This window comes from Bos indicus x Bos taurus, chromosome 1 (genome assembly GCF_003369695.1).
Source record: "Bos indicus x Bos taurus breed Angus x Brahman F1 hybrid chromosome 1, Bos_hybrid_MaternalHap_v2.0, whole genome shotgun sequence".
NCBI classification, from domain to species: Eukaryota; Metazoa; Chordata; class Mammalia; order Artiodactyla; family Bovidae; genus Bos; species Bos indicus x Bos taurus.
In genome coordinates this window covers 19,239,751-19,265,739 of record NC_040076.1, presented here as the reverse complement: position 1 = coordinate 19,265,739, position 25,989 = coordinate 19,239,751, and the positions used below count along the sequence as shown (strand labels likewise).

General features: G+C 43.1%; 1 protein-coding gene across 3 annotated transcripts in view; it reads left to right on the top strand.

Annotated features, from left to right (window-relative positions):
• Positions 1-25,989, top strand: part of CXADR (CXADR, Ig-like cell adhesion molecule) — a 64,852-nt gene that overhangs the window by 14,980 nt on the left and 23,883 nt on the right. For all 3 annotated transcript variants that reach the window (XM_027546175.1, XM_027546086.1, XM_027546000.1), the window contains exons 2-5: positions 9,460-9,626; positions 15,823-16,027; positions 24,058-24,213; positions 25,128-25,250. In XM_027546175.1, the coding sequence (XP_027401976.1) occupies positions 9,460-9,626; positions 15,823-16,027; positions 24,058-24,213; positions 25,128-25,250 (651 nt within the window). The remainder of the gene's footprint in view (positions 1-9,459; positions 9,627-15,822; positions 16,028-24,057; positions 24,214-25,127; positions 25,251-25,989) is intronic.

The following is a 25,989-nucleotide window of genomic DNA, read 5'->3' as shown; positions in this document are numbered from 1 at the left end:
AAATCCCAAACCTTCTTCCACCACAGTGACTGAAAGGGGGTCTAATAATGTACTCACTGTATTATTTTGTAGTGATTTTTAAAAGGAAATCTCTTAATGTCCGGGGGTATTGACTCATAGACTTCTACTTGCAGGGTAAGTGTGGCTTGGGAGCCAGTCTACCTCGATTTGTATCTTGCTCACTTAGTAGCTTAGGTACCTCTTATTGTCTCTGTTTCGTCACTGCTTGAGATAATAGTAATAACGCCCTCAGAGTTGTTATGAGATTTGAAGGAGTTAATGTGTATAAAATATTTTGAAAAGTGCCTGGCACATAATCTAACACCCATGGTGGCTCAGACAGTAAAGAATCTGCCTGCAGTGCAGGAGACCTGGGTTCAATCCCTGGGTCAGGAAGATCCCCTGGAGAAGGGAATGGCTACCTACTCCAGTATTCTTGCCTGGAAAATTCCATGGACAAAGGAGTTTGGTGGGCTACAGTCCATGGGGTTGCTAAGAGTGAGAAACTGCTGAGCGACTAACCCTGGCACTTAATAGGTACTCAGTCACTGCTCATTACTATTTATGGTTAAGGTGATGGTTTCCCTATTTCCATCTCAGTTTATTTTCTGGGCACTTGCTTTTTGATTACTCATTGAGGGTAGGGAGCTGAGAGTTGATTTTAAAAAAACAGCATAGAAAAGCAAATAAGTATACCTAATGTTGTTTCTCATTGTTATTAACTTCTCTGACTCTCAGTATTATTTTCTTAGCTCAACAGTACCTATTAACACCCTGTACTGAGTAACACATGGGAATGGGATCACAGAGAGTTGGACGTGACTGAATGACTAGCACACACACTAGGCAGCGCGGAGGGTGATTTCTACCTTCCAGTGTTTTTTTTCTCTTCCTGAGCAATGTTTAAAGGCCTAGTTGGAGTAGTTAACTACCCTGAATGCATAGTAAGTTTTTCTTTTTCTTTCCTAAAAAGAAACCCTTAGTATTTGGGTGACTTTTAACATGCTAATCCCAAAGCAGCTCCCTGGTGAGAAGGAAATTGGCAGTTTAGATTTAAGGTCAAGGAAAGGGTCTAAATAGCTTGGCAGTTGCATTTTTGCAATATTTAAAACAGGGTTTAAAGCATCCCAGTGAGTTGCTTGCTAACCCAGACATCTGATTTGTAGTATTTGTTAATCAGACATACACAACAAAATTATACTTGTCCCAATCAACTTCTTAAACATACCACTTCCTGATTTTCCCAGTTTATTTTTTAACATTGCCCTAATGAATCGTTTTTGAGTGTTTCTGTGTTTTTATGTAAGGTTCCTGAACTCCATATTCTGAACTAAGCAATACAACTGAATGTCTTCTCTATTTAAAATAGTAACCTTTATGACATTTTTGATATTTCTCACAAAAGTCAATATCAAATAAATTCTTTATAAAAATTGACACTAAGATCATACCCCTTTTCAAGCAACCAAAGAATTATGCCAGACCTTTGGAAAATGAAGTTAAATTACTCTTATTTTTATTCCTAGTTTCTCTTTTTTGTTTATGTCTTTGAAATGACTCCAGATATTTTGAGAAAACATGCATAAGTGTATAACATTTTTCTCATTTTGCTTCATGTTGTTCTCGAGGTAGTTGCAAGACAGACAAGCAACTTTTTCTTCATCCCTAGTTGTGATTTTAGTGAAGTGAGAGTCACTCAGTCATGTCCGACTCTTTGTGACCCCATGGACTATACAGTCCATGAAATTCTCTAGGCCAGAATACTGGAGTGGGTAGCCTTTCCCTTCTCTAGGGGATCTTCCCAACCTAGTGATGGAACCCAGGTCTCCCGCATTGCAGGTGGACCCTTTACTGGCTGAGCCACAAGGGTTGTGATTTTAGAATATTCACAGATTAAAGTTTTAATGTCATCTTTCTTTCATGTTAACATAAATTTACAGGCTTCCCAAGTGGCACGAGTGGTAAAGAACCCACCTGTCAATGCAGGAGATGTAAGAGATCCCTGGATGGGGCAGACCTCCTGCAGGAGGACATGGCAACCCTCTCCAGTATTCTTACCTGGAGAACTACGCGGACAGAGGAGCCTGGCAGGCTACAGTCCATGGGGTCGAAAAGAGTCAGACACGACTGAAGTGACTTACACGCAACATAACTATATAGTTCAATCCATGTTAATTTCTTATCACACCAGCTAATATTTCTTGTGATGTGAATATTAAAGCAATAAGCATCAGTCTTTGCTCCTGTTAGCATACGGTCAGGTTTGCTCAGCTCCCTCTGAGCTCCATGCATCCCCAGTGGCTTCGCTGTTCCTTTACTGTGCTAGATACACAGTCTGCCCATGGCCCTCCTTCCCATGACTTTCCCAGAAGGTTTCATGATCTTTTCTCCCATGAGCATTCCTCTTGCTAACAGCTCCTTCACCTTCACTCTGCTGAGAACTCCCGCTCTGTGCTTAAACTAAGCAGTTTCTTCGGAGGCAGGTCCAGGGTGTGTTGAATAAGGCTTGGAACGTGCCCTCCAGAGATGAAACCCTGGGACCCTGTTAAGCAACTGAAAGTGTGTGCTTAAGGGTGTGCGTGTATGCTCAGTTGTGTCCGAGCCTGCCAGGCCCCTCTGTCCGTGGGATTTCCCAGGCAAGAATACTGGAGTGGGGAGTCACTTCCTCCTCCAAGCGATCTTCCCGACCCAGGGGTGGAATCTGCGCCTTGCGAGTGTCCTGGATTGGCAGATGGATTCTTTATACCCCTGAGCCTTCGAAGAAGCCCTCAGGTAAGGGTGGGAACTTGCTCCGTGCCTGCAGTAGAGGAGCAGATTGTGTAATTGTGAGCGGAGCGGGAAGCAATTAACACTGCCTGCGGGGATCTGGGGGGAGGAGGCCACTGGTGAGAGGTGTTGAATGGCTGCCAGGTGCTTTCAGTGGGAGAAGGTGGGCCTTGCAGACAAGGGAAATGTGTGCAAACACAGATGCTCCACGGTGTGTATGCACTTAATTCTGTCTTCGCCCTTCGGTGCTTCCTCTGGTATCTTTGATTTCCTTTGATGATTGGCCCCTGACCAGAATGCCTTCGCTGTTGTGATTCCATCTTTGATAGAAAAAGACCTTAACTTATTTTCACCAGCTTTCACTGGCTTTTAGCCACACCTTGTTAATTTTTCTTCACTACTTTGAAATGGAACACCTTTCATTCAGGTAGACTCTGTTTCCTTCCTCTTACACAAAGGAACTACATGCTTATGCCGTAGCTTTTCTTTTCCTTATTTTTAACCTGAGCACTAGAAATTTTGCTCCGCTAAAGGAAATCAGTGATAATCAAGAAGCTTTGGCTTCTAAGTCAAATGTGAACTATTCACCTAGGGTGTAGGGTAGGAAGTGTTACCAAGTCCAAGTTTGCTCTGCTCACTGCACAACAGGCCAATGAATCGAAGACAGGAGGAGTTGAGGCAAAGAAGAGACTTTATTCAGGGAGCTGGCTGACAGAGGATGGTAGGCTAGTGCCTCAAAATAACCATTTTATCGGGGTGTGGATACCAGGTTCTTTTGTAGATCAGAGATGGGGGTAGGTGAGGAAGCAAAGTAAAAATACCATTAATCTTGGAAACATCTCCTAGAATAGTAAGCCTCAGGCAAGGGATGTGTTAATTTCTTCCTTCCTGCCATGCACAGGTGGACAGGGTTCTGAACAAAGGCACTCTAGTTTAACAGGCAGGCGAAGGGCCAAGAGTCTCAGGGGCAGGCCATTCTGTTTGGTTATAATAACAAAAGCAAGTTAAAGAAACAATTCCAACATGGAGTCAGTATTGGCTTCTTCTCTGCAAAAGAGCGCTTCCCAAGTGTCACTAGTGGTAAAGAACCACTTGCCAGTGCAGGAGTCATAAGAGACGCGGGTTTGATTCCTGGGTCTGGAAGATCCCCTGGAGGAGGGCATGGCAACCCACTCTAGTATTCTTGCCTGGACAGAAGAGCCTGGGGGGCTATGGGCCTTCTGGTCCCCACCTGGTGGGCAGCCCACCAGGCTCCGCCATCCCCGGGGTTCCCCAGGCAGGAACACCGGAGTGGGTACAGTAAAGAAGCAGCCTCAGTAAAACAGGGTAAGTGCTCGTGATGGAGGCCTTATCCAGTCAGTCAGTCAACCGATAAGGCCTCCATCACGAGCACTCATCCTGTTTTACTGAGGCTGCTTCTTTACTGTGTGTCTTTCTGAGGCAGTGCGTGCTTGCTTAGGAGCTTTGGGCATGTATGACTCTGCATTGGCTTGTCAGTTGTTGGACTGCTGTTATTGGATTCAGTCTCTTGTTTAGTTGCTCAGTCATGTTTGACTTTGGGATCACAAGGATCACAAGGTCCTTCTCTGTCCATGGAATTCTCCAGGCAAGAAGACTGTAGGTTGCCATCCCCTTTTCCAGGGGATCTTCCCAACCCAGAGATCGAACCCGTGTCACCTGCATCGCAGGCAGATTCTTTATCACTGAATCACCAGGGGGCCCCTTAATTGGGCACAAAGAATGCTTTCTGGGGAAGGGCCTGGCCTGAGACCAAACTAACATAATTGCCCTAAAAGGTGGGCTTGATCAGGGAAGGCAGTGTCATAAAGTGTGTGGGTGCTCAGTGCTGAGGTACACACGGAGAGTGGGGGTACTGAGCAGCTAAAGGTGGGGAGGTGCCTGGTCATAAAGGGTGCTGAGGAGAATAAAGGCATCTGAGCTAGTGTGGACCCACAGAGGTTTTCAGACCAGGCAGTGATACAGTTGAAAAAGCAATAGTGAACACTGGGTGAAGTATGGAGATGGTTAGAATGAAGTAGAGTGGGTGCAGGGAAGACCTCAGGCTTAGCCTATGGGAGAGATAATAGAGGCCTGAACGTGTTACGGAATCTGAGCTCAGCCTGCTCACTGCACGGCAGGAATTCGGAATTTGGAGATTAGAAAAAGCAAGCAGAAAACTGGGAGATGTTATTTCAGTCACTGCCAAAAAGGGACATGACTCAGCTAGTTTATTTACATAATCCAGTACTGAGCTCTTACTAACAAGACTCTGCAAACACTTAGGGTTGATCATGTGCTACCTATTTCATCACATTCTGAATATAAGGTTGTATTTCATCACACTCTGAATATAAGGTTGAGTAAAATTGTTAAGAAGGTTTGTTACGTGATTTAGTTTAGAGATCATGTTTGAACTTGAAAGTAGTTTACGAGTTAAATTATCCCTCATGTGCTGCATACATAGAATTGGGCAGTATTAAGAATATCCAGAGACGCTACATGAGACCAAGTGTCTGCCTTTGTCTTCTACAGTTTGTGACTGATGCATGCATCAATATTGAAAAACATGCCTGCATGCCGAGAGGCCCCTTCAGAGTTGCTAGGAAACCCAATAACTGTTTTGTACCATCCTGAGATTTTAATTCCTTTCTAGTGTAACACAATGAAGAGTAGTTGAATGTTTTAAACATTTTTGGAAAAAGAAGTACTGCAGGTCTGTAAGAGTCTGTTTAAAATTTCTTATAGCAGTATACATATTAAGGAAATCTCATTATAAAACTCATCCTTCTTAAAATCTCTGTTGTGAAAAATAACTGCTAACAATTTGTCTATCCAGATCACTTTTATATACATGTAACTGTTTTCTAAGATACTCTTTGAAAGAGAAGTAATTTTATGTATCAAACAGGAAAGAGTGGATGATACTATCATGAGAACAAAGTTTCATTTCATTCTAATGATGGTAGTGTCAGTGCTGAGAACATGAATTAGGAGGATTGCAAGTTTTACTCAGTTTAGATGTCTCAGCGATGCCTCTTAACTTTTCCATTTGATTTTTATAAAATAAAAACTTGAAGCACAGAGTAACTAGGTTTTAATTATTTTTTCTATAGCAAATTTCATTCTTAGATATTTTGCCTCCATAATTTTGAGCTGTCTTGATTTATTTGAAATGGACTTCTCTATCTTGTATCATTTCTATGGTATTCATTCCCAGGCCAATTAGATGCAGGCAACAGTTACAGGAGCTGTAGATAGGAGATCTTCAAATAGGACCTGCTGACAAATTAATGCTCTTTTTCAACATTCCTAAAATTGATCAAACTTACAATCCAGCCACCATTTATTTTCTACTAATATGCAAGGAACCCAGCAAGAGATAAATGCCACAATTTCCCCAAACCCTGATGGAGCTAATAGTGAATCAGGGTATACATTTTAAAATTTTTCTTAAACATACAAGGTGGTATGGGAAGATAAGCTCACTGATGTCTGGAAGATGAGGCAAAAACCATGGAGCCTGAGTCAATTTCACAGTAAAGTTTATAAAAGGGAAAATAAAAAAATAGTATACACTGAGTGCCAAATGAGTGATAATACAGATAGCAGAAAGTAAAGTACTGTGAGCATTCCAGAAAGGCAGAAAGAAAAATCATTGTAGGCTGAAAAGATAGCAGAATGCCTTAAGTGAATGAAGCAGGACTGGAACTGAGTTATTAGAGATGATAGAAAGTATTCACTCAGAGAATTGAATATTAATCAGGAGAATTAGCTGTAATTATACACATAAGTCGGAGAAGGCAATGGCACCCCACTTCAGTACTCTTGCTTGGAAAATCCCATGGATGGAGGAGCCTGATGGGCTGCAGTCCACGGGGTCGCTATGAGTCTGACACGACTGATCGACTTCACTTTCACTTTTCACTTTCATGCATTGGAGAAGGAAATGGCAACCCACTCCAGTGTTCTTGCCTGGAGAATCCCAGGGATGGCGGAGCCTCGTGGGCTGCCGTCTGTGGGGTCGCACAGAGTCGGACACAACTGAAGCGACTTAGCACCAGCAGCAGCATACACATAAGTATCAAATCATACCATCTAAACTAGAAATGTGTACATGAAATGGAGATTGGGGTAGTATGGACTTTGGGGGATGGTAAGTAGTTCATTTGGGCTGAATCAGAGATTTTGGATGGCATATCATTAATATTTGCTGTTTAACAAACCAACCCAAACTTGAGAGGCTCTAAAACAACAATCATGTGTTAGTTCACAATCCTATCCGGGCTCAGTCCTGGGGCTGCAGGTGGCTGTTGTGGGGCTGGGCCTGTGTTCCAGGGTGGCTGTGTGTTGGGCACTGGTAGCTGCTGTGCTCACACCTCAGCTCTCTCCTGTCATGCACATGGTGGCAGGTGGCAGGGGTCCTAGTGGGCCAGAGTGGAGGCAGCAACACCTCCTGAAGCCTGGCCACGGGAGGCTCAGCAGGACTCAGGCCACAGGCTATTGGCCAAAGCAAGGCCAGCCTCTCGTTTAGGGGAAGTTGTGCAGAGAGTCTGTGTCCAGTGTTTATTGTTGTTTTTTTAAATTAGTTTTGGCTGTGCTGGATCTCTGTTGCTTCGTGGTATTTTTCTAGTTGCAGCAAGCAGGGGGCGCTGCTCTCTAGTTGCGGTACACTGGCTCTTGCGGTGGTTTCTCCTGTGGCGGAGCACAGGTTCTGGGGCACCTGAGCTCAGCAGTTGTGGCTCCAGGGCTCCAGAGCACAGGCTCAGCAGTTATGGCACACAGGCTTAGTTGCCCTGCAGCATGTGGGATCTTCCCAGACCAAGGATCAAGCACGCGTCTCCTGCACTGGCAGGCAGATTTTTTACCCCTGAGCTACCAGGGAAACCATGTGTCCAGTTTTAATTTGCTGTTTGATAAGTGCACTTAAATGTGATAAAAGCTTAGGATGGTGCATGAACATAAACGGTCTTGAATGTAACTTTTCTTTCATTCTTAAATCTATTGGTTTCAGCCTTACTAACATTTTATTACAGCTGATAATCCATGTGTATTAAGCCTCTTGTAAGGGCTAATAGGAAGGATCATATAATGGCCGATAATACAATTCTTCATTTTGGCTTGTTCTGTTGGAATGTATCATTGGAAAACCAGCAATGAAATCATTATGGAGAATTAGGACTGGATTTACTTTTAATTTTGCTCTGTGTTTATTTTTACATTGTTAACGGGGAGAGGCGGGTAGAGGGGAGAGAGGCAAGCCCCATGTATCATCATCTTAGCACTTGGGGCCCCTTCCGGATCATCTTTCAGCCCTGAAAGTCAGGGTCGGATGATGCAGAGGTCGAAGTGGTAGAGCTGCTAAACAGAAACCAGTGTGTGCATTTGAAACTTCAGATCTGCATTCATTACACATTTGACTTTACACATAACAAAATGTTGGGTTATCACAAGGAAAACATACAGTGACAGACTGGTGCTGAGCAAACTTTTATAGTGTAAATAGTAAGAAAAAAATTAAGTTTTGTGTAATAGTTCATTTACAGACTGAATTTACATTTTATGTTAAATCGTTGGCTGTTCAAACTGCAGTCTTACTATAAGGCATAAGTAGTGAACAGACCTATTTTTATGTGTGTAATTAAACTGGATTTTTTTTTCCCTTATAGGTAAGAAAGAGCATCATTATATTCATAGTTTGTTCCATCTTTTATGCATGTAATGGATACTAGTTTTGTTACAGTAAGTCATTAACCATAAGGAGGAGACATTTTTTTCAATTCTTATGGGATTGTACTGAGTTTAAGCCATCTCACAAAATCAGTCAGAAGAAACTATGTTGGAATTTTTGTTTGGAGCTCTGGACATCTATTTTTGCTTTTAGAGAGTTTTAAAATATTGGTATTCAGCATTAATTCTCTTAGTAATCTAAGTGGAAATTTCATAGGATACAAATTTGAAAATAAGTTACAGAATTTTAAGATGTCTTCTTAAAATTATATAATAACTTTGACTTTTTCAGAAGGGAAATAGGAAGAGATAAAGTAAGAAATGTCTTATAGATAATATTGAGGTCAACATTTTGGTATGTTTAAAACTATATAAATTGACACTGTTTCTTCTCCTTTTGAATTGTCATCAAAATTTATTGCTTAGAAATATGTTTAAGCATTCAGTAAAAGTCACAAAATCAAATTTAATAAAAATTTTTATGTTGTGTCCAGAAGCCTGGACACAAAATGTGTCAGAATTCATCAGTCAGCATGTGCCCAGTGATGGGAATTCCAAGTGTGTTTCTGACACCATGGCAAGCATGAATTAATGTGGCCTTGAATTAGACTGATGTGACGGACCTTTCAGAGACTCTAGCCAGGTTCAGTTTTAAACACCTGCCTGGATAATAAAAATCCTGTTAGGTTCTTCTAACTCATGTGAGAATGCTGTTATTCCAAATAATATTGGGAAGTTTCCAGTGCTCCGAAACGAAATTGTATTGAATAGGATGTGTATTAGTATTTCTATTTCTACAGAGGCGCACACACACAACTTGGGACCCACTGAGTTGGAGTTTCATTACTCTGGTCCCCAGTAAAGTCCTGTTTCCCCCACCCCCTGTGGTTCTGAACAGTCGAGGTGTCCTGAGGGTGCTGCCAGCCTGGGAGCAGATGCTCAGTCCATTTGTGTTTCATTTTCTAGATTTCACCAGAGGGTTGAGTATCACTACTCCTGAACAGATGATTGAAAAGGCCAAAGGGGAAACTGCTTATTTGCCATGCAAATTTACCCTGGGTCCGGAAGACCAGGGGCCTCTGGACATCGAGTGGCTGCTGTCACCAGCTGATAATCAGAAGGTGGATCAAGTGGTAAGTGCTGCTCACTCGGCAGATGTCGGGGAGCCTGTGTTTGGTGTCTGTCACTGTGTTGATACCACAGGTGGGGGGACACGGGGAGCTGTGAAGAAAGCCTGAGACTTCCTCGGCTTGCAGTGTAGGGGAGAAAGGCAGATGCTTGGAAAGTAAGCACCCTGATGTAATGGAGTGAAATGGATAAGTGACCTCAGATTTCAGAGGAAGGAGAGGTCACCAGACTTCTTACAGAGGGCTGCAAGGAAGAAGGGGAGCTTGAGCATATTCTGATAATCTGGCCTTGGAAGTGTGTGTGGCCCGGGGCATGGGAGGCATGTAGGGAGTAGGCATGTTAGTCTGCAGGGAAGTGCGTGACATGTCAGGGGGCGCCGGGGTAAACTGGACGTTGTGAAAGGTTAGAGAGAATAGAATTTCCAAGTTTCACACAAGGATTCCATCACCAGTATAAGGGTCAAGTCTAACAGAGGAGTGAAGGTACATATTATTACAGTCTATTTCCCATGTTTTTGCAAGTTAAATATCCTGTGTGTTGAATGCCTTAAAAAACAAAATAGCAGTTGGCCCTCCAGATCTGTGAGTTCTGCATTGGTGGATTAAACCAATCATGGATTGAAAACATTCAGGAAAAAAAAAAATTCCAGAATATTCCAGACAGCAAAACTTGAACTTCCCACATGCCAGCAACAATTAACATAGCACTTACATTGTATTAAGTATTCTAGATAAAGGTAATCTGGATAAAGTATATGGGATAATGGATAAGTGACCTCAGATTTCAGAGGAAGGAAAGGTCACCAGACTTAGAGAAGGCTGCAAGGAAGAAGAGGAGCTTGGGAATGTTCTGAAAATCTGGCCTTGGAAGTGTGTGTGGCCCGGGGGCATGGGAGACGTGTACGGAGCAGGCATGTTAGTCCACAGGGATGTGCGTGACATGTCAGGGATGCCATCATAGGTCATCTAGATAAAAATATGGGAGGATGCATATGCTTTACCATCTCATAAGTACGTCAGACTTCCCTGGTGGCTCAGTGGTAAAGAACCCACTTGCTAATAATGCAGGAGACACAGGTTCGATTCCTGGTTCAGGAAGATCCCCTGGAGAAATGGCGACACCTGCTCCAGTATTCTTGCCTGGGAAATCCCGTGGACAGAGGAGCCTGGTGGGTCACAGAAGGGTTGAATACGACTTTAGTGACTAAACAACAATATATGTATGCCATCTTACTTGAGGGAGCTGAGTATCTGTGGATTTTGGCATCTGAGGAAGGGAAGGGGAAAAGGGATGAGGTCCTAGAACCAACCCCCCACCCTATGGTTACCTAGGGATGACTGTATTGTTACAGAATTTTTTCTAGTTACACCTTAACAGGGACCTAATGTAGAAAACCCCATTACTCTGTGACCCATAATCAGAGGCATTTTTATAAAGGTGATCAAGGAATTAAAAAAATAATTAAGGCACGCTTGGTCAGCGAAGGCAGGATACACGTGGAGGAGTTTTTATAAGCTGTTCTCTTGTATGCTATTCTGTAAGACAAGCTCAAGACTTCCTGTTAGTCACCAGTTTCCATTAACCCTGTGGGGCGCAATTTCAGCCCAGTCTGCAAATAATGTATCACACTTTGCCTTTTAATGGTACCATAATATTTCACTTCATTTAGAATGCTTCATATCAGCTTTGTCTGACATACTTAAAAATACGACAGTGTTAACAAATACTATTAAACCAGGGAGAGAAAAAGAAGTTCAAATATTTGGAGTAATGTACAATATATATACATATATATATATATATATATATTTGGAAGAGAAATTTTTACTTGTTGTCCATATTCAAAAAGGGGGTTATCCAGGCAGTCTGTGGCTGAATCAGTGCAGTTAGGTAATTAACTGTTTTTGGCAAATACAAGTAGTGTGCCCATGATGTTTTTGTGAAGGAAAAAATTAAGGTGCTTTCCTGAGTTGTAAATGGCTGGGGCCACTCCCTCCAAGGGTATATCTCTACCCTGATTCTGGTATGAGAACTTCCTTCTCTCCCTGAAGGAAAAGAAATTGAGCCTGACTCCTCCTGTCTACTCAGCCCAGATACCCTGTCCCCCTCCCATCTTGCTCTTCATTCCTCCCCTCTTTCCATGACAGTGCCGACACCCTGAACTCAGGCTTCTGCCTGAGCGCCTGCACGCCCCTCATTCCTTTGCCAGTGAAGTGCCCACCTCCTTTAGAATCTAGGACTCTGGTTCCATGGTTAAGATGCGAGAATGGAGAGCACAGATCCTGGCTTAAGGCTCAGGGGTGAAGCCCTGTGACACGGCGCCTCTCGAGACCAAAAAGGCCAGTGTGTCCTGCAGCCTCATGTTTCCATTCAGGGAAGGAGAATCCAAGGACTTCTGTGCTAAGTGGGAGGCCCAGCCTCACTGTCCACAGGACCTGAGAGACAGATGTGATAGTGGGTGCTGGGCTGAAGTGTCTGTTTCTGGTTAAGACACCAGCCTGTAACCTAAAGCACAGTAAATAAGTCCAAAAGAAAGAAGGGTTAGGGAGAGATTGATGCATAGGAGGATGTGCGTACAGAATTACAGCTGTATTATAACGCTTGCTAAATCCTTCTTTTAAGCTAGCAGGCAGTGTGATGGGGGCCTGGGCTGGAGAAATTTCCCTCCTCATTGCCTGTGTGATCTCTTTAATCAGCAGTTATGATGTACTCATGCACTTACCGTGTGCTGGGCTTTATATGCTTTATAAACCCTGGACAGGGTTTTATATACTTTAATTATATATACCTACTTAAGTTTTAAAACAACACCCCAGAATGAAGATCATTATACATTCGAGGAGGAGGAAAAGGAGGCCCAGGAATTTGAAGGAGCATGCCCAGGGTCACATAGCTGGCAACAGACACAGCGAGGGTTTTGAGCCCAGATCTCTCCTGACTACTCCTCCCACCCCCAGCCCTGATCCCGTCTGGATTATCTTTTGCAGTATCATGTACTGCCTCCCATATTTCATAAGCCTCTGTTTCCTCATATCATATGAGGAAACTAAGAACAGGTACACCTGCTTTTCAGGGTTGTGATAAGAATTTTCTGAAAATACTGTATGCTTTAGTGTTTTCTGAGTCTACAAGTCATACAGAAATGTTCATGCAGGCAGCCTGCAATGCCAGACTGGATGGATCTGGTTTGCATTGCAGCCGTATGATTGAAAGAGTTTGTCTGTGACAGCCACTGCCTTCCGCAGGGTTAAAAGGTTAAATGTGGATCGTGCCTCCATCCCCATTGGGCTGTAAAGAGGAATCAAAGTTGCCTGGTACATGTTACTTCCCCATTTCTTAGCTACTGTTCCTAAAATTTTTTTCATGAGAACATGACCAAGTTAGTTTACAAAAATGACTGACTGTGAAGACACATTTGTCAGGCCCTCTTTGAAAGGCTGGGCTTCCAGATGGCTCAGTGGTAAAGAATCCGCCTGCCAATGCAGGAGACTCCAGTTCGATCCCAGGTTCAGGAAGATCCCCTGGGGAAGGAAATGGCAATCCGCTCCAGTATTCTTGACTGAGAAATCCCACGGACAGAGGATGCTGGCAGTCTATGGTTCATGGGTTTGCAAAGAGTCGGACACAACTTAAGGACTGATGACTAGAAAGGCATGTGTGTGTGTGAAAATGAGGGGTTCAAAGTATCATGGGTTGCACTTCCTGGCTTTTCACAACAGGAGAGTCCATTGGTTAATACAGAGGAAGATACACTTAAGGAGTTCTCAGTACTGCTGTTGAAGCTGTTGACAGTTGGATGTGGGCAGAGATGGAGCAAATAAAGTGATGGCTTGTGTTTACGGAGCAAGTCAGCTGTGGACCCTTCAACCGCTTTTATTTACTTAGCAAGCTGATATTGGGTGCTTCCTCAGTGCTGACTCTTAATATGTATCCAGAAGATCTTCAGTGAATTAGGAGCAGGGTCAACATGGTAGAGGAGGTCATGAAAGAAAACCCAAGTCTGTGCTCTGGAGAAATTCCTACACATAATGCCAGTTCTGATCTTACTGAACATACGAGCTAAATGGTCTGCAGGATGTATGCTATAGTTTTCTGATTATTATTTAAGTTTGGTACTATTGCTCTTTGGCCCTTGGGTCTCAGATGGCCAGAATGAAGGACTTCATGAGTGAATAAAACGTAGGAAGTATTTAAATTAATTTTCAGTTCAGTCACTCAGTTGTGTCCGACTCTTTGCGACCCCATGAATCGCAGCACGCCAGGCCTCCCTGTCCATCACCAACTCCCAGAGTTCACTCAAACTCATGTCTGTTGAGTCGGTGATGCCATCCAGCCATCTCATCCTCTGTCATCCCCTTCTCTTCCTGCCCCCAATCCCTCCCAGCATCAGAGTCTTTCCAGTGAGTCAGCTCTTCTCATGAGGTGGCCAAAGTACTGGAGTTTCAGCTTCAGCATCAGTCCTTCCAGTGAACACCCAGGACTGATCTCCTTTAGGATGGACTGGTTGGATCTCCCTGCAGTCCAAGGGACTCTCAAGAGTCTTCTCCAACACCACAGTTCAAAAGTATCAATTCTTCGGCGCTCAGCTTTCTTCACAGTCCAACTCTCACATCCATACGTGACTACTGGAAAAACCATAGCCTTGACTAGACGGACTTTTGTTGGCAAAGTAATGTCTCTAGCTTTTGAATATGCTATCTAGGTTGGTCATAACTTTTCTTCCAAGGAGTAAGCGTCTTTTAATTTCTTGGCTGCAGTCACCATCTGCAGTGATTTTGGAGCCCCCCAAAATAAAGTCTGACACTGTTTCCACTGTTTCCCCATCTATTTCCCATGAAGTGATGGGATCAGATGCTATGATCTTTGTTTTCTGAATGTTGAGCTTTAAGCCAACTTTTTCACTCTCCTCTTTCACTTTCATCAAGAGGCTTTTAGTTCCTCTTCACTTTCTGCCATAAGGGTGGTATCATCTGGATATCTGAGGTTATTGATATTTCTCCTGGCAATCTTGATTCCAGCTTGTGCTTCTTCCAGCCCAGCGTTTCTCATGATGTACTCTGCAAATAAGTTAAATAAGCAGGGTGACAATATACAGCCTTGACATACTCCTTTTCCTATTTGGAACCAGTCTGTTGTTCCATGTCCAGCTCTAACTGTTGCTTCCTGACCTGCATATAGGTTTCTCAACAGGCAGGTCAGGTGGTCTGGTATTCCCATCTCTTTCAGAATTTTCCACAGTTTATTGTGATCTACACAGTCAAAGGCTTTGGCATAGTCAATAAATTAATTTTAGTGATAGTTAAAAATGAATCAAAGCCTACAGCAGTGGTTCAGAAAACTCAGTGAGGTTAGGAAGGGTCTTTGCTTTTAGTCACTGAAGATTAATTGGAAGGTCCTGTTAACCAGGCTGGGCAGACACATCTTAACAGGTTTATGATTTTATATGTTATAGCCTGGAACCTTCAAGTGCCCCCAGCTTAGTATATTAAGATAAAAAAATGTCTTTGTCGTTGTTACTGTTCTGAAGTTCCACAGGTAAATGATCATAAGCCCTCTTTGGGGAGTAGTGATGGTGGTTGATAACCTGATTTTATACAGTTGATTGGCATACTTCTTTCTCTGAGGCAGCTGAAAAACAGTGTATAAGAATTCACAAATCCACGCACTTGTGGGTCTCACCGAATGGCTCGCATAGAGGGCTGTATTATTTAATCATGTCGGGTCTTGGTTTCCCTATCTGTAATGACCACGAGTGACCATACTTAAGGATCATATTGGCCTCTTTCCGTTTTCTTGAGAGCTCGTTTGGAGATTCTAGTAGGGGAGCACAGGTACTCTTTATACCCTTGACTGAAGACCGATCCTCCTCTATCGGGGATGGTCTTCATCTCCCACCGAATGTGCAGCTTCAGGAGGGGCGCTCCTGGAGTGGTGAGGGAGGGAGGGGCTAATCTAGCCAGCCAGATCAGCTGAATCAGCCCCGCCTATCAGTGGGCTGACAGATGTCGCAAACAGCCCTCACATTCTCCTTCCGTTTTCTTAACCTGTGGTTTGAATAATTGTAGATTCCTCAGGATATTGTGTTCTTGTTTTTTTTTTTGGATCCCTACAGTACTGTGGTGTATCTAGAACTCCTTTAACAAGACAGGGAGTTGACTTGCTTGCTTGTTTTCTCATTGTCTTATTTTGTCTTTCTTTCAGATTATTTTATATTCCGGAGACAAAATTTATGATGACTACTATCAAGACCTGAAAGGACGAGTACATTTTACAAGTAATGATCTCAAATCTGGTGATGCTTCAATAAATGTGACAAATTTACAGCTGTCAGATATTGGCACATATCAGTGCAAAGTGAAAAAAGCTCCTGGTGTTGGAAATAAGAAGATTCAGCTGACAGTTCTTGGTAAGTTATTTGTATCAGTGTTACTTATTAACAGGGTAAGGGATCACAGTACTGTAGTAGCAGCATTTACGTGAGACAGAACTTAGAATTCTAGGGTAGTACGTTTAAATATTTGACACACTGTCCTCAAATAGCATAAAGCTGGCAATTTTTTTTCTTATATAGAAAAAATAAGTGAACAGCTTCTTCGTGAAGTTCATGAAAGCATTTGAAAGTAAATGAAGGAGTTCTGTGATATGGGAGATGAACTGTAAGGCAGGGGTAGGGGATCCAGACTTTTTGCCTTGTTCTCAGGTTTGTCCTGGGAATTAAATAGAACCTCTTCATTGCCTGGGCGTCAGCCTACATATTTGAAGCATAAAAATGATAATCATTAAATCTCTATGCAGTCTCATTCAGCTCAAAATTGTGACGTGTGCTTTAAGCTTTATCAAACTGCATATCCCAAGGAATAAATGAGATTTCTATGATGAATAATTGGAGTATTTAGAGTAGAGGAGATGGAATATGGTAGCTGGAATATTGAATTGGGGTAAGGCCATTAGACCCCGGACAGTCCTTTAACTTCCCTGAGCATCATGGGATGCTTTTTTTTTTCATCCTTAAAAGTAAGGAGGTTAGACAGATGGCCACTAGGATGTAGCTCTCCAGGACAGTTAAGAAGAAGAATAAGTATAAGCTGCTTTGTGAACATCATAGACTGAAAAGTTTATTATCCTTCTCTAGATTTTGTGGTCATGCACAAGCACCCTTAAGCCCTGCAAACTGAGAAACTCTGAAAGGTACTGCTCAGAAATATACTTCTCAAATCTTGCTGTGGTAGCTTTGCCCAAAAGTACAATGCATTGCCATGTAGAGAATCTCAACAGTCTGGCACTATTATATGACAGTAAATTCCCGTGTGACCTAAAGTGTCAGGTTTGGGGGATACTTGGGGACCCACTTTACATAGGAAATGCTAACTGCCGAAATTGCCTTCCATATCCCTGGAAATAACTCATCTGCACAAGTCTCCCTCACATCAACTTCTACCTTTTGTTCCTTTTAATTTAGAGAACTGAGCAGGGGTTAAGTGTGTCGGATTCCAGACTTACTTAGAGCAGGTCAGTTCAGTTCAGTCCAGTCACTCAGTCGTGTCCGACTCTGTGATGCCATGAACCGCAGCACACCAGGCCTCCCTGTCCATCACCAACTCCCGGAGTCCACCCAAACTCATGTCCATTGAGTCAGTGATGCCATCCAACCATCTCATCCTCTGTCGTCCCCTTCTCCTCCTGGCCTCAATCTTTCACAGCATCAGGGTCTTTTCAATCAGTCAGCTCTTCGTATCAGGTGGCCAAAGTATTGGAGTTTCAGCTTCAGCATCAGTCCTTCCAATGAACACCCAGGACTGATCTTTACAATGGACTGGGTGGATCTCCTTGCTGTCCAAGGGACTCTCAAGGGTCTTCTCCAACACCACAGTTCAAAAGTATCAGTTCTTCGGCGCTCAGCTTTCTTCCTAGTCCAACTCTCACATCCATACATGACTACTGGAAAAACCATAGCCTTGACTAGACGGACCTTTGTTGGCAAAGTAATGTCTGTGTTTTAATATGCTATCTAGGTTAGTTATAACTTTCCTTCCAAGGAGTAAGTGTCTTTTAATTTCATGGCTGCAATCACCATTTGCAGTGATTTTGGAGCCCCAAAAAATAGCCAGTAGAGACTAATTTTTGTGCATCCTAGCAACAACTCCCAGGGTTGTCGTGATTGATAAGGCAGTCTTTTGGCAACGTCGTCAAGGGCGTCCTGGTAAGAGGCACTCCATGCTGAGTGGAACTCATTCAGAATATGAAAGCAAGTGAACCTGAAGAGGACCTGGGAAAGGCAATATGGTAACATTGGAAGTTCTAGCCTTTTGTGTCTATATTCAGCAAACGTGGAGTTGCCTTTCTTTTTTATAAATGTGAAAGCTGGTAAAAGTTTAATAACTTGTCTGAGCTCTTATCCCAGAACGTGGCATACCTGAAATTATAACTCTGAGTATATCTTCTTTGGGGCTTCCCTGGTGATTTCAGAGGGTAAAGAATCTGCCTGCAGTGCAGGAGACATGGGTTGGATCCCTGGGTCGGGAAGATCCCCTGGAGGAAGGAATGGCCTCCCATTCCAGTATTCATGCCTGGAGAATTCCATGGACAGAGGAGCCTGGCGGGCTACAGTCACTGCTTTCCAGGAAGCGTTGAGTTAGGATATATATGGAATTTTAACTGGTTCCTGATATACCAAGCAGATGATACATATTTGTCAGAATTATTTACTGTGGAGTCCCTGTTTGATGCGGGCAGGTACACTGGGAAGGATGTAATTGGGGCACATGTTCCCAAAAGAGGTGTGGACAGATACTCTGTGTATCTGCGTGTATGTGTGTGAGAGAAAGATCTCGTAGGGGCTGTCGTAGACTCTGGCCAGGCACACCCGAGGCAGCAACCGTGACTGTCGGGCAGGAGGGATGGCCTTTTACATTAAACCTCACACCTCTGACATCTTCGTCCTCAGCCTGGATGGGTGGAAACACTGACACTGTAACTCCTTTGGTCAGCTCTGTCTGGGAACACCATGGCCAAGCAAGGCCTGGTGTCAAACCAAGGGGCAGGGAGAGACTGAACGAGGGGTGAGGGGAGAGAGGGGACAGTGGTGGCCGAAGGGGAAAGCAGGGATGACCTCTGACCTGGTGAGACTGTCTCAGAGCCAGAGGAGAATTTCTTCATCTCTCCTCCATGTTTTCAGATGAGTCAGGACCACTGTGGCAGAAAACACTAGACGTTTCTCTTGCAAGTGAGAGCTGGATAGAAACTTGTTTGCTTTTTTCCTGAAATTACTGCTTAGGCAATCTGGAGGAAAGATTAAACAAAATGCCTTATAGAGACCAGACTGTCCAGTGGAGCTTTTGATTGCCTCACTGTCAGAGGCTCGGCCTGATACTTCGATTTGCTTGTCTGAAATCTGTAGGTGCCACCATGGTGTCCCCATAGTAATAAAAACTTGTTCGGGAACTTCCCTGGTGGTCCAGTGATTAAGACTCTGAGTTCCCGATGCAAGGGTCACAGCTTCCATCTCTGGTTGGGGAACTAAGATCCACATGGCACAGCCAAAAAACAATTAAAAAAAAAAAAGAAAGCTTGTTCAGAGCCCTGGTTGCTGTACAGACATAAACGGGGATGACTGTTAGCTGCCTGGGTGTGAGGGGTGGCGTGTTGATATCCCATGCTCTGTTGCTAGGGCCCGCCCTGCTCTTTCAGATGCTCCAGCTGTACATGTGGATGCAACTCAGTAAAGAAGCTGGACAGGGCGGGTGATGACAAGGGTTAGTATGGGGGCTGCTCACTGCCAGCGCCTTCCCTGGGAACTCCAGAAAAACCTGTAACTGGGAACTTTTGGTGTAAATAGACTTGGCTATTTTGTATATGGTGTACTCAGACTGCACCTGCACCACGAGAAGGGCATGTGCAGGGATTCAGTCAACACTGGGATTTATTTGTTTTTTTTTTTTTTTTTTTTTTCTCTTTTTATTCTGAAAAAATTTTAGTTTTACAGACAAGTTGGAAAACTAGCAGAAAGTTGATGAGAGTGTACCCATTACCTAATTTTTCCTAATGATAACATTTTGCAAAATCATAATACAACTACTAAAACCAAAGATCCAACCAGTCCATTCTGAAGGAGATCAGCCCTGGGATTTCTTGGGAGGGAATGATGCTGAAGCTGAAACTCCAGTACTTTGGCCACCTCATGCGAAGAGTTGACTCATTGGAAAAGACTCTGATGCTGGGAGGGATTGGGGGCAGGAGGAGAAGGGGACGACAGAGGATGAGATGGCTGGATGGCATCATGAGTCTGAGTGAAGGGAGTTGGTGATGGACAGGGAGGCCTGGCGTGCTGCGATTCATGGGGTCACAAAGACTTGGACATGACTGAGTGACTGAACTGAACTGAACTAAAACCAAGAAATTAGTATTGAAGCTATACTATTAATTATGGGCCTAATTTGAATTTTATAGCTTCCCATTAGTGCCTGTTTGTTCCCCTGTCAAGTCGAAGGTCCATGCTGAATTGATGTTCCCTTTAGTCTCCTCAAGTTAATGTCAAGGGGCACATGTTGTTCTATCTTATTGTTAACCATGATCACTTGGTTTAAATTTTATCTGATAGATTTCTCCATTATAAAATTACTAATTTTCCCTCTGGGATTGAAAAATACCACCCCCCCCCCAAATCCCCAATACCAGCTCTTTGTATATAAAACAAAAATTTGAAAACTTAAAAAAAAAATCCCAGTCGGGGAGCCACTTTGAGACTTTGAAAATATCCTTTCTCCTCAAACTTTTTGCCTATTGATTTTTAGCATCTATGCATGGATTTTCACCAGAAGTCAAGGTATTTTGAACCAAACAAAAATACTATTCCTGGGTGGATCACATGATGATAAAAGTATATTCTGTCCCAAATAGAGATTTGGAGTATTTTCTGTAGTCTGAGGTAGTGGGCCCCTAGCTTGGAGGGATGATGATATAACACACAGATGGAACACAGCATTACTGAATTGGTGGGATGCCAACCAAGTGCAAGTTGAAAGTCATAGATCTTTAACTGAGAAGGATTATTTGTTGGTTTTGTCACTAAACATGGGGACAGATGTTCTGAGGACAATGGCTGGGTATCCTGGAGCCCCAGACCAAAGAAATGTTAGGTGATAAAACTTGATCTTTGTTCCCTTTCTGGTTTTATCTTTCAGTCCAGCAAGGTGTAATGGATTAAGAGTTCATCTTCCCTATATTGGGATGGTAAAATTATAATATGGTTAGTGGTTGGGGTTGCCATGTAAAAGGCTTGCACTTTCTCCTCCCTTTGGAAAGCAGGTAGCCACCCCTAGGCAGGGTTTCCCAGGTGTCACTAGTGGTAAAATGCCTGCCTGCCAACACAGGAGACATCAGAGACTCGAGTTCAGTCCTTGGGTTGGGAAGATCCCCTGGAGGAGGATATGGCAACTCATTCCAGTATTCCTGCCTGGAGAATCTCATGGACAGAGGAGCCTGGTGGGCTACAGTCTATGGGGTTGCACAGAGTTGGACACGACTGAAGCAACTTAGCACACTTGTACTCCTAGGCGACACTCAGAACTAGTATTGGTAAAATCTTGCTCTGTTGTGGATGGAGTATCTTGAAATCTCACACTCAGTGGAACCCTGACTTCCTGAGCAGCCACTATAAATAACTGCCCTTTATTGGATATATTTGGGAGGGGGACATTTTCAGTAGAAAAAAGTTTAGGGTTAGAATGCTGTATTACCAATAGATGCTTGATGTCCGAAGCATTGCTCCAGTATCTCACTTACTGCTCATCTGTGTAATAAAGGATTTATTGGTAGTTTGAAAAAATGGAGAACAAGACTCATTTTGTTGAAGACTCAGAGGATGAAATAATTGTGCAAAGCTGATTCAAAAGTCCAAATGATGTAGTGTCCAGGGCGACTGATAGATGTGAAAAAGAAACAGATTTGCTTAGGAAAATCAACAACACAGTTAAATGCATCTGTTGATCCTTATTAAAAAGAGTAAGTTGTAACAGAATAACAGACAAAGGGGAGAAATCCAATTAAATTTTAGAATTATCAAGAAATGTGTGAAATGAGACCATGATCAACACCCTTATTTAAAGAGACCCCACTGGGTATGACAGACCCTGTCAGCCAGATTTGGAAAACAGTTTGACATTTTCTTATAGAGTTAAACATTCACTAACCTGATGTGAAAAAGGAAAACATATACCAGCACTTATAAGCAGCATTGTTGTTCATAACAGTGCAAAACTGTAAAACCCATTCACATATATTCTTAGTAGTGAAAAAATAAAAGCCCAACCAGGACTTGAAAGACTCAACAAAGAAAAAGCAGTCCTGCTATCTGTCAGACTGGGAGGATGGCTTCAGACAGTCAGGTCGAGGGTCTCTGGGAAGGTTGCTCTCCCAAGGGTGTGGAGCGTTGGTAAACTCTGGCCTATGGCTGTCTCCTCACTGTTGCCCCCAGAGACACCGGCACTGCACCTCCTGTCCTGGAGGGCTCAGGTTGCTGGGTTGTCCTCGACTCCAGTTTAATCCCCACTTCTCCTAATCCTGCTGCAGAAACGGCATCAGATTCAGAACTGGTCTCTGCTCTTGAAGACTCTTCTCCAAACCTTCAGACTCTCTCTCTGCCTTGTCCAGTGACATGCCACCGCTTCTCACAGTGCCTCCTCGCCAGTCCATCTGATTCCTGCTGACTTCACACCTGCTCCTGGTCTAACTGGGCTTTGGTAGTAACCCTCAGACAGAAACAGCATTCATCAATATCTGAATGAAAAAGCAAATTTATGTTACAGTCAATGGGATCCAACTCAACAATAGGAAGGAACAGATAACTGATATATATACAACAACATGGATCAATTGGATCAATCTCAAAGTGAAGAGGAATTAAAGAGCCTCTTGATAAGGATGAAAGAGGAGAGTGAAAAAGCTAGTTTTAAAGTCAACATGCCAAAAAACTAAGGTCATGGCATCCATTCCCATCACTTCATTTCAAATAGAAAGGGAAAAAATGGAAACAGTGGCAGATTTTATTTTCTAGGGCTCCAAAAAATGGAAACAGTGGCAGATTTTATTTTCTAGGGCTCCAAAATCATTGCAGACAGTGACTGCAGCCAGGAAATTAAGTTATGACCAACCTAGACAGCATATTAAAAAGTAGAGTCATTACTTTGCCAACAAAGGTCCATCTGGTCAAAGCTATGGTTTTTCCAGTAGTCATGTATGGGTGTGAGAGTTGTATCATAAAGAAAGCTGAGCACCAAAGAATTGATGCTTTCAAATTGTGGTGTTGGAGAAGACTCTTTGAGAGTCCCTTGGACTGCAAGAGGATCAAACCGGTCAATCCTAAAGGAAGTCAACCCTGACTCCATTGGAAGGACTGATGTTGAAGCTCTAATACTTTTGCCACTTGATGCAAAGAGCTGACTCAATAGAAAAGACTGATGCTAGGAAAGATTGAGGGCAGGAGGAGAAGGGGGCGACATAGTCTGAGATGGTTAGATGGCATCACCAACTCAATGGACATGAAGTTGAGCAAACTCCAGAGATAGTGAACAACAGAGGAGCCTGGCATGCTGCAGTCCATGGGGTCACAAAGAGTTGGACACAACTAAGCAACTGAAAAACAATAACAGAAGCCTTATGATGAATAAAAGAAGCAAAAGTACATACTGTGTATTCCATTTATGTGACTCACAGAGAAGCAGAACCAACCTATACCGATTATGCAGTTCAGCAAGAGGGTATGACCTGCCAAGGTGTTAACTAGGATTGAGGTGGGTTGCATGTAATGGAGCTATTAGCAGCTGCTCTAAACAGTACCCCAGAGAGACCTGGAGTATAACCTCAGAACTGCCTTTTTGTAACACTGCTCTCTAGGGGGGCTTGGATTGCTATAACCATGGAATGTAATTGGCCCTTGCTGCTCTTATGTGAGTTGTCCCTTTTATCAGCATACCTTATCATAAATCCCCTGACTGTGGGCTAACAGATGTGACAGTGCACACACACTCCAAGGGGACCACATACTCCCGGAAAACTATGCTACGTGTCAAGCTCCAAGTAGAAGAATAGGTTTAGGACTGGAGGGGAAGCGTCCTTGGGTCTGAAGCAGCCCAGCCGGCATCATTCTTGCTTCTTTCAGATGTGCCCTGTGGGAGGGGCACAGACCCGCGTCTGAGCTGCTGCCTGGCCTCTTACGCAATGGCTGCTTGCCTGAGCTCATTCTCGCCTGTTCTGAGCTGGATGCAGCTAAGGAAACTGGCATTGGCAACCTGTTTTAGTCTTTCAGTCTTGTCTGCTCCGAACCCAGGACCGCTGCTCTTGATTTAGCGGTTTGCGACATGCTGTGTTTGTTTAAATCAACATTTAGAAACACACGTTCCGTTTTCCTGTATAAACTTATAACTTGATGTCTTTTCTTAGTTAAGCCTTCAGGTATACGATGTTATGTTGATGGATCAGAAGAAATTGGAAATGACTTTAAACTCAAATGTGAACCAAAAGAAGGTTCACTCCCACTACGATATGAATGGCAGAAGTTATCCGACTCACAGAAACTGCCCACCTCTTGGTTACCAGGTACTGCTGATTATACAGCTTGATTCTGTGCCATCAATTTGAACTTAAGCCTGGTAGGATTTGTGCATGTATGTATAGATGTTTTAATCTCCAAAGCATTCCCTTTCCTAGACAGAGAAATCGGGATTCTAAGGGTATTCATGTTTTATAATGACAACTTGGTGTCATGCAGTATAAATGAAGAGACATTTTATAACTGTTTAGGATATTATAATTGATTTCTTTGGTGTGTATTTTTAATTATCAGTAATATTGATGGAAACTTCCTTATCATAAATTAGTGGCTAAGCTACAAGGAGAGATGGATCTTCAGTGTTTTGGTTGAATTCAGGTTGAAGATATGGTTATTTACACATGGCATGTCTGTAAAAACAAAATAGCTGTGTGACACTAACCACAATGACTCGAATTGGTTAAATCTGATCACTCATCTATGTGTTACAATTAATCTATTCAGACTGATTAATTCCCCTCCATGCCCTGTCCTCAATAGGATCTCTCTCTACCTCTGTCTTTTTTCAGACTAAGAGGCTGAACAGGGGGACCCCGTCTACTTTTCTGTTTCTTCTGTCTGGTGGGATGAGATACATTTTGCAGATCTTGTTGCTGCACCTAAGAGCTTTCATGCCACAGAGTATTTTTTTTATAATCAGTGTGGCTCTGTTTCAGCAGAGACTTTGTGCCTGACCAAAGGGTTCATGATTACTTTGGCTCTGACATGAATGAACCGGAGGCGCAATGGTTTGCATTCAGGAGAAATGCACGTGTCTTGCTCTGTTTGTTCTGCATCTCGCTTGAGTTTGTCTCACTTTTACCTGGATTGTCAACCAAGTAGGGTTTGCCTTACTAGAAACTCAGCAGTCTGTTATTATAAAAATGGGTTTTGCTCCCTCACCCCCTCTTTCTTCCCATAGAAATGACATCACCTGTTATATCTGTGAAAAATGCCAGTGCCGAATACTCCGGGACATACACCTGTACGGTCAGAAACAGAGTGGGCTCTGATCAGTGCCTGCTGCGCCTGGATGTCGTTCCTCGTAAGTATCTTCCCTGTGCTCTGAGAAGGTGGTTTCGTGATGTTTATGCAGTCACCTTCGGTTCCATCAGCAAGTGTGTGTGATGGGCAGTGGCATGCTGCCTTTGAGCAAAGCACTCTGGCTTGGTTACTCGCTTTTTTAAGACATGGAAGGGAAAGAAGTACTACATTTTATTAATAAAACCTTCATTATTGTAGCACCATTATGGAGGCAAGAGTTGTCAAGTTAATTCTTGTACCATATTTAGCCAATGTAAGTAAGGCGTCCCTGGTGGCTCTACTGGTAAAAAAAATCCACCTGCCGATGCAGGAGATATAAGAGATGCAGTTCAGTCCTTGGGTTGGGAAGATCCCCTGGAGGAGGGCATGGCAACCCGCTCCAGTATTCTTGCCTGGAAAATCCCATGGACAGAGGAGCCTGGCGGTCCATAGTCCGTGGGGTCGCAAAGAGGTGGACACGACTGAAGTGATTTAGCATGCATGCAACTAAGGACAAATTATTTAGAACATTCTTATGCCAACCTAGCTGTGAATAGTAAAATCTTTCAGAGTGGTTTTATTGTTTTTATCCTTGAAATAGATTATACAGTTCAGAAGAAAGTTCGTTTAGTAGATTTTCCCCCGACCAGAAAAAGCTAGCTAATTTGTCTCTTAAAGTTAATATATGCAATGAAATCAATCTGTTATTGTGTATCATTACCTTAAATATGACTAGGTAAAAAGTATTTTTGTTTTGTGTT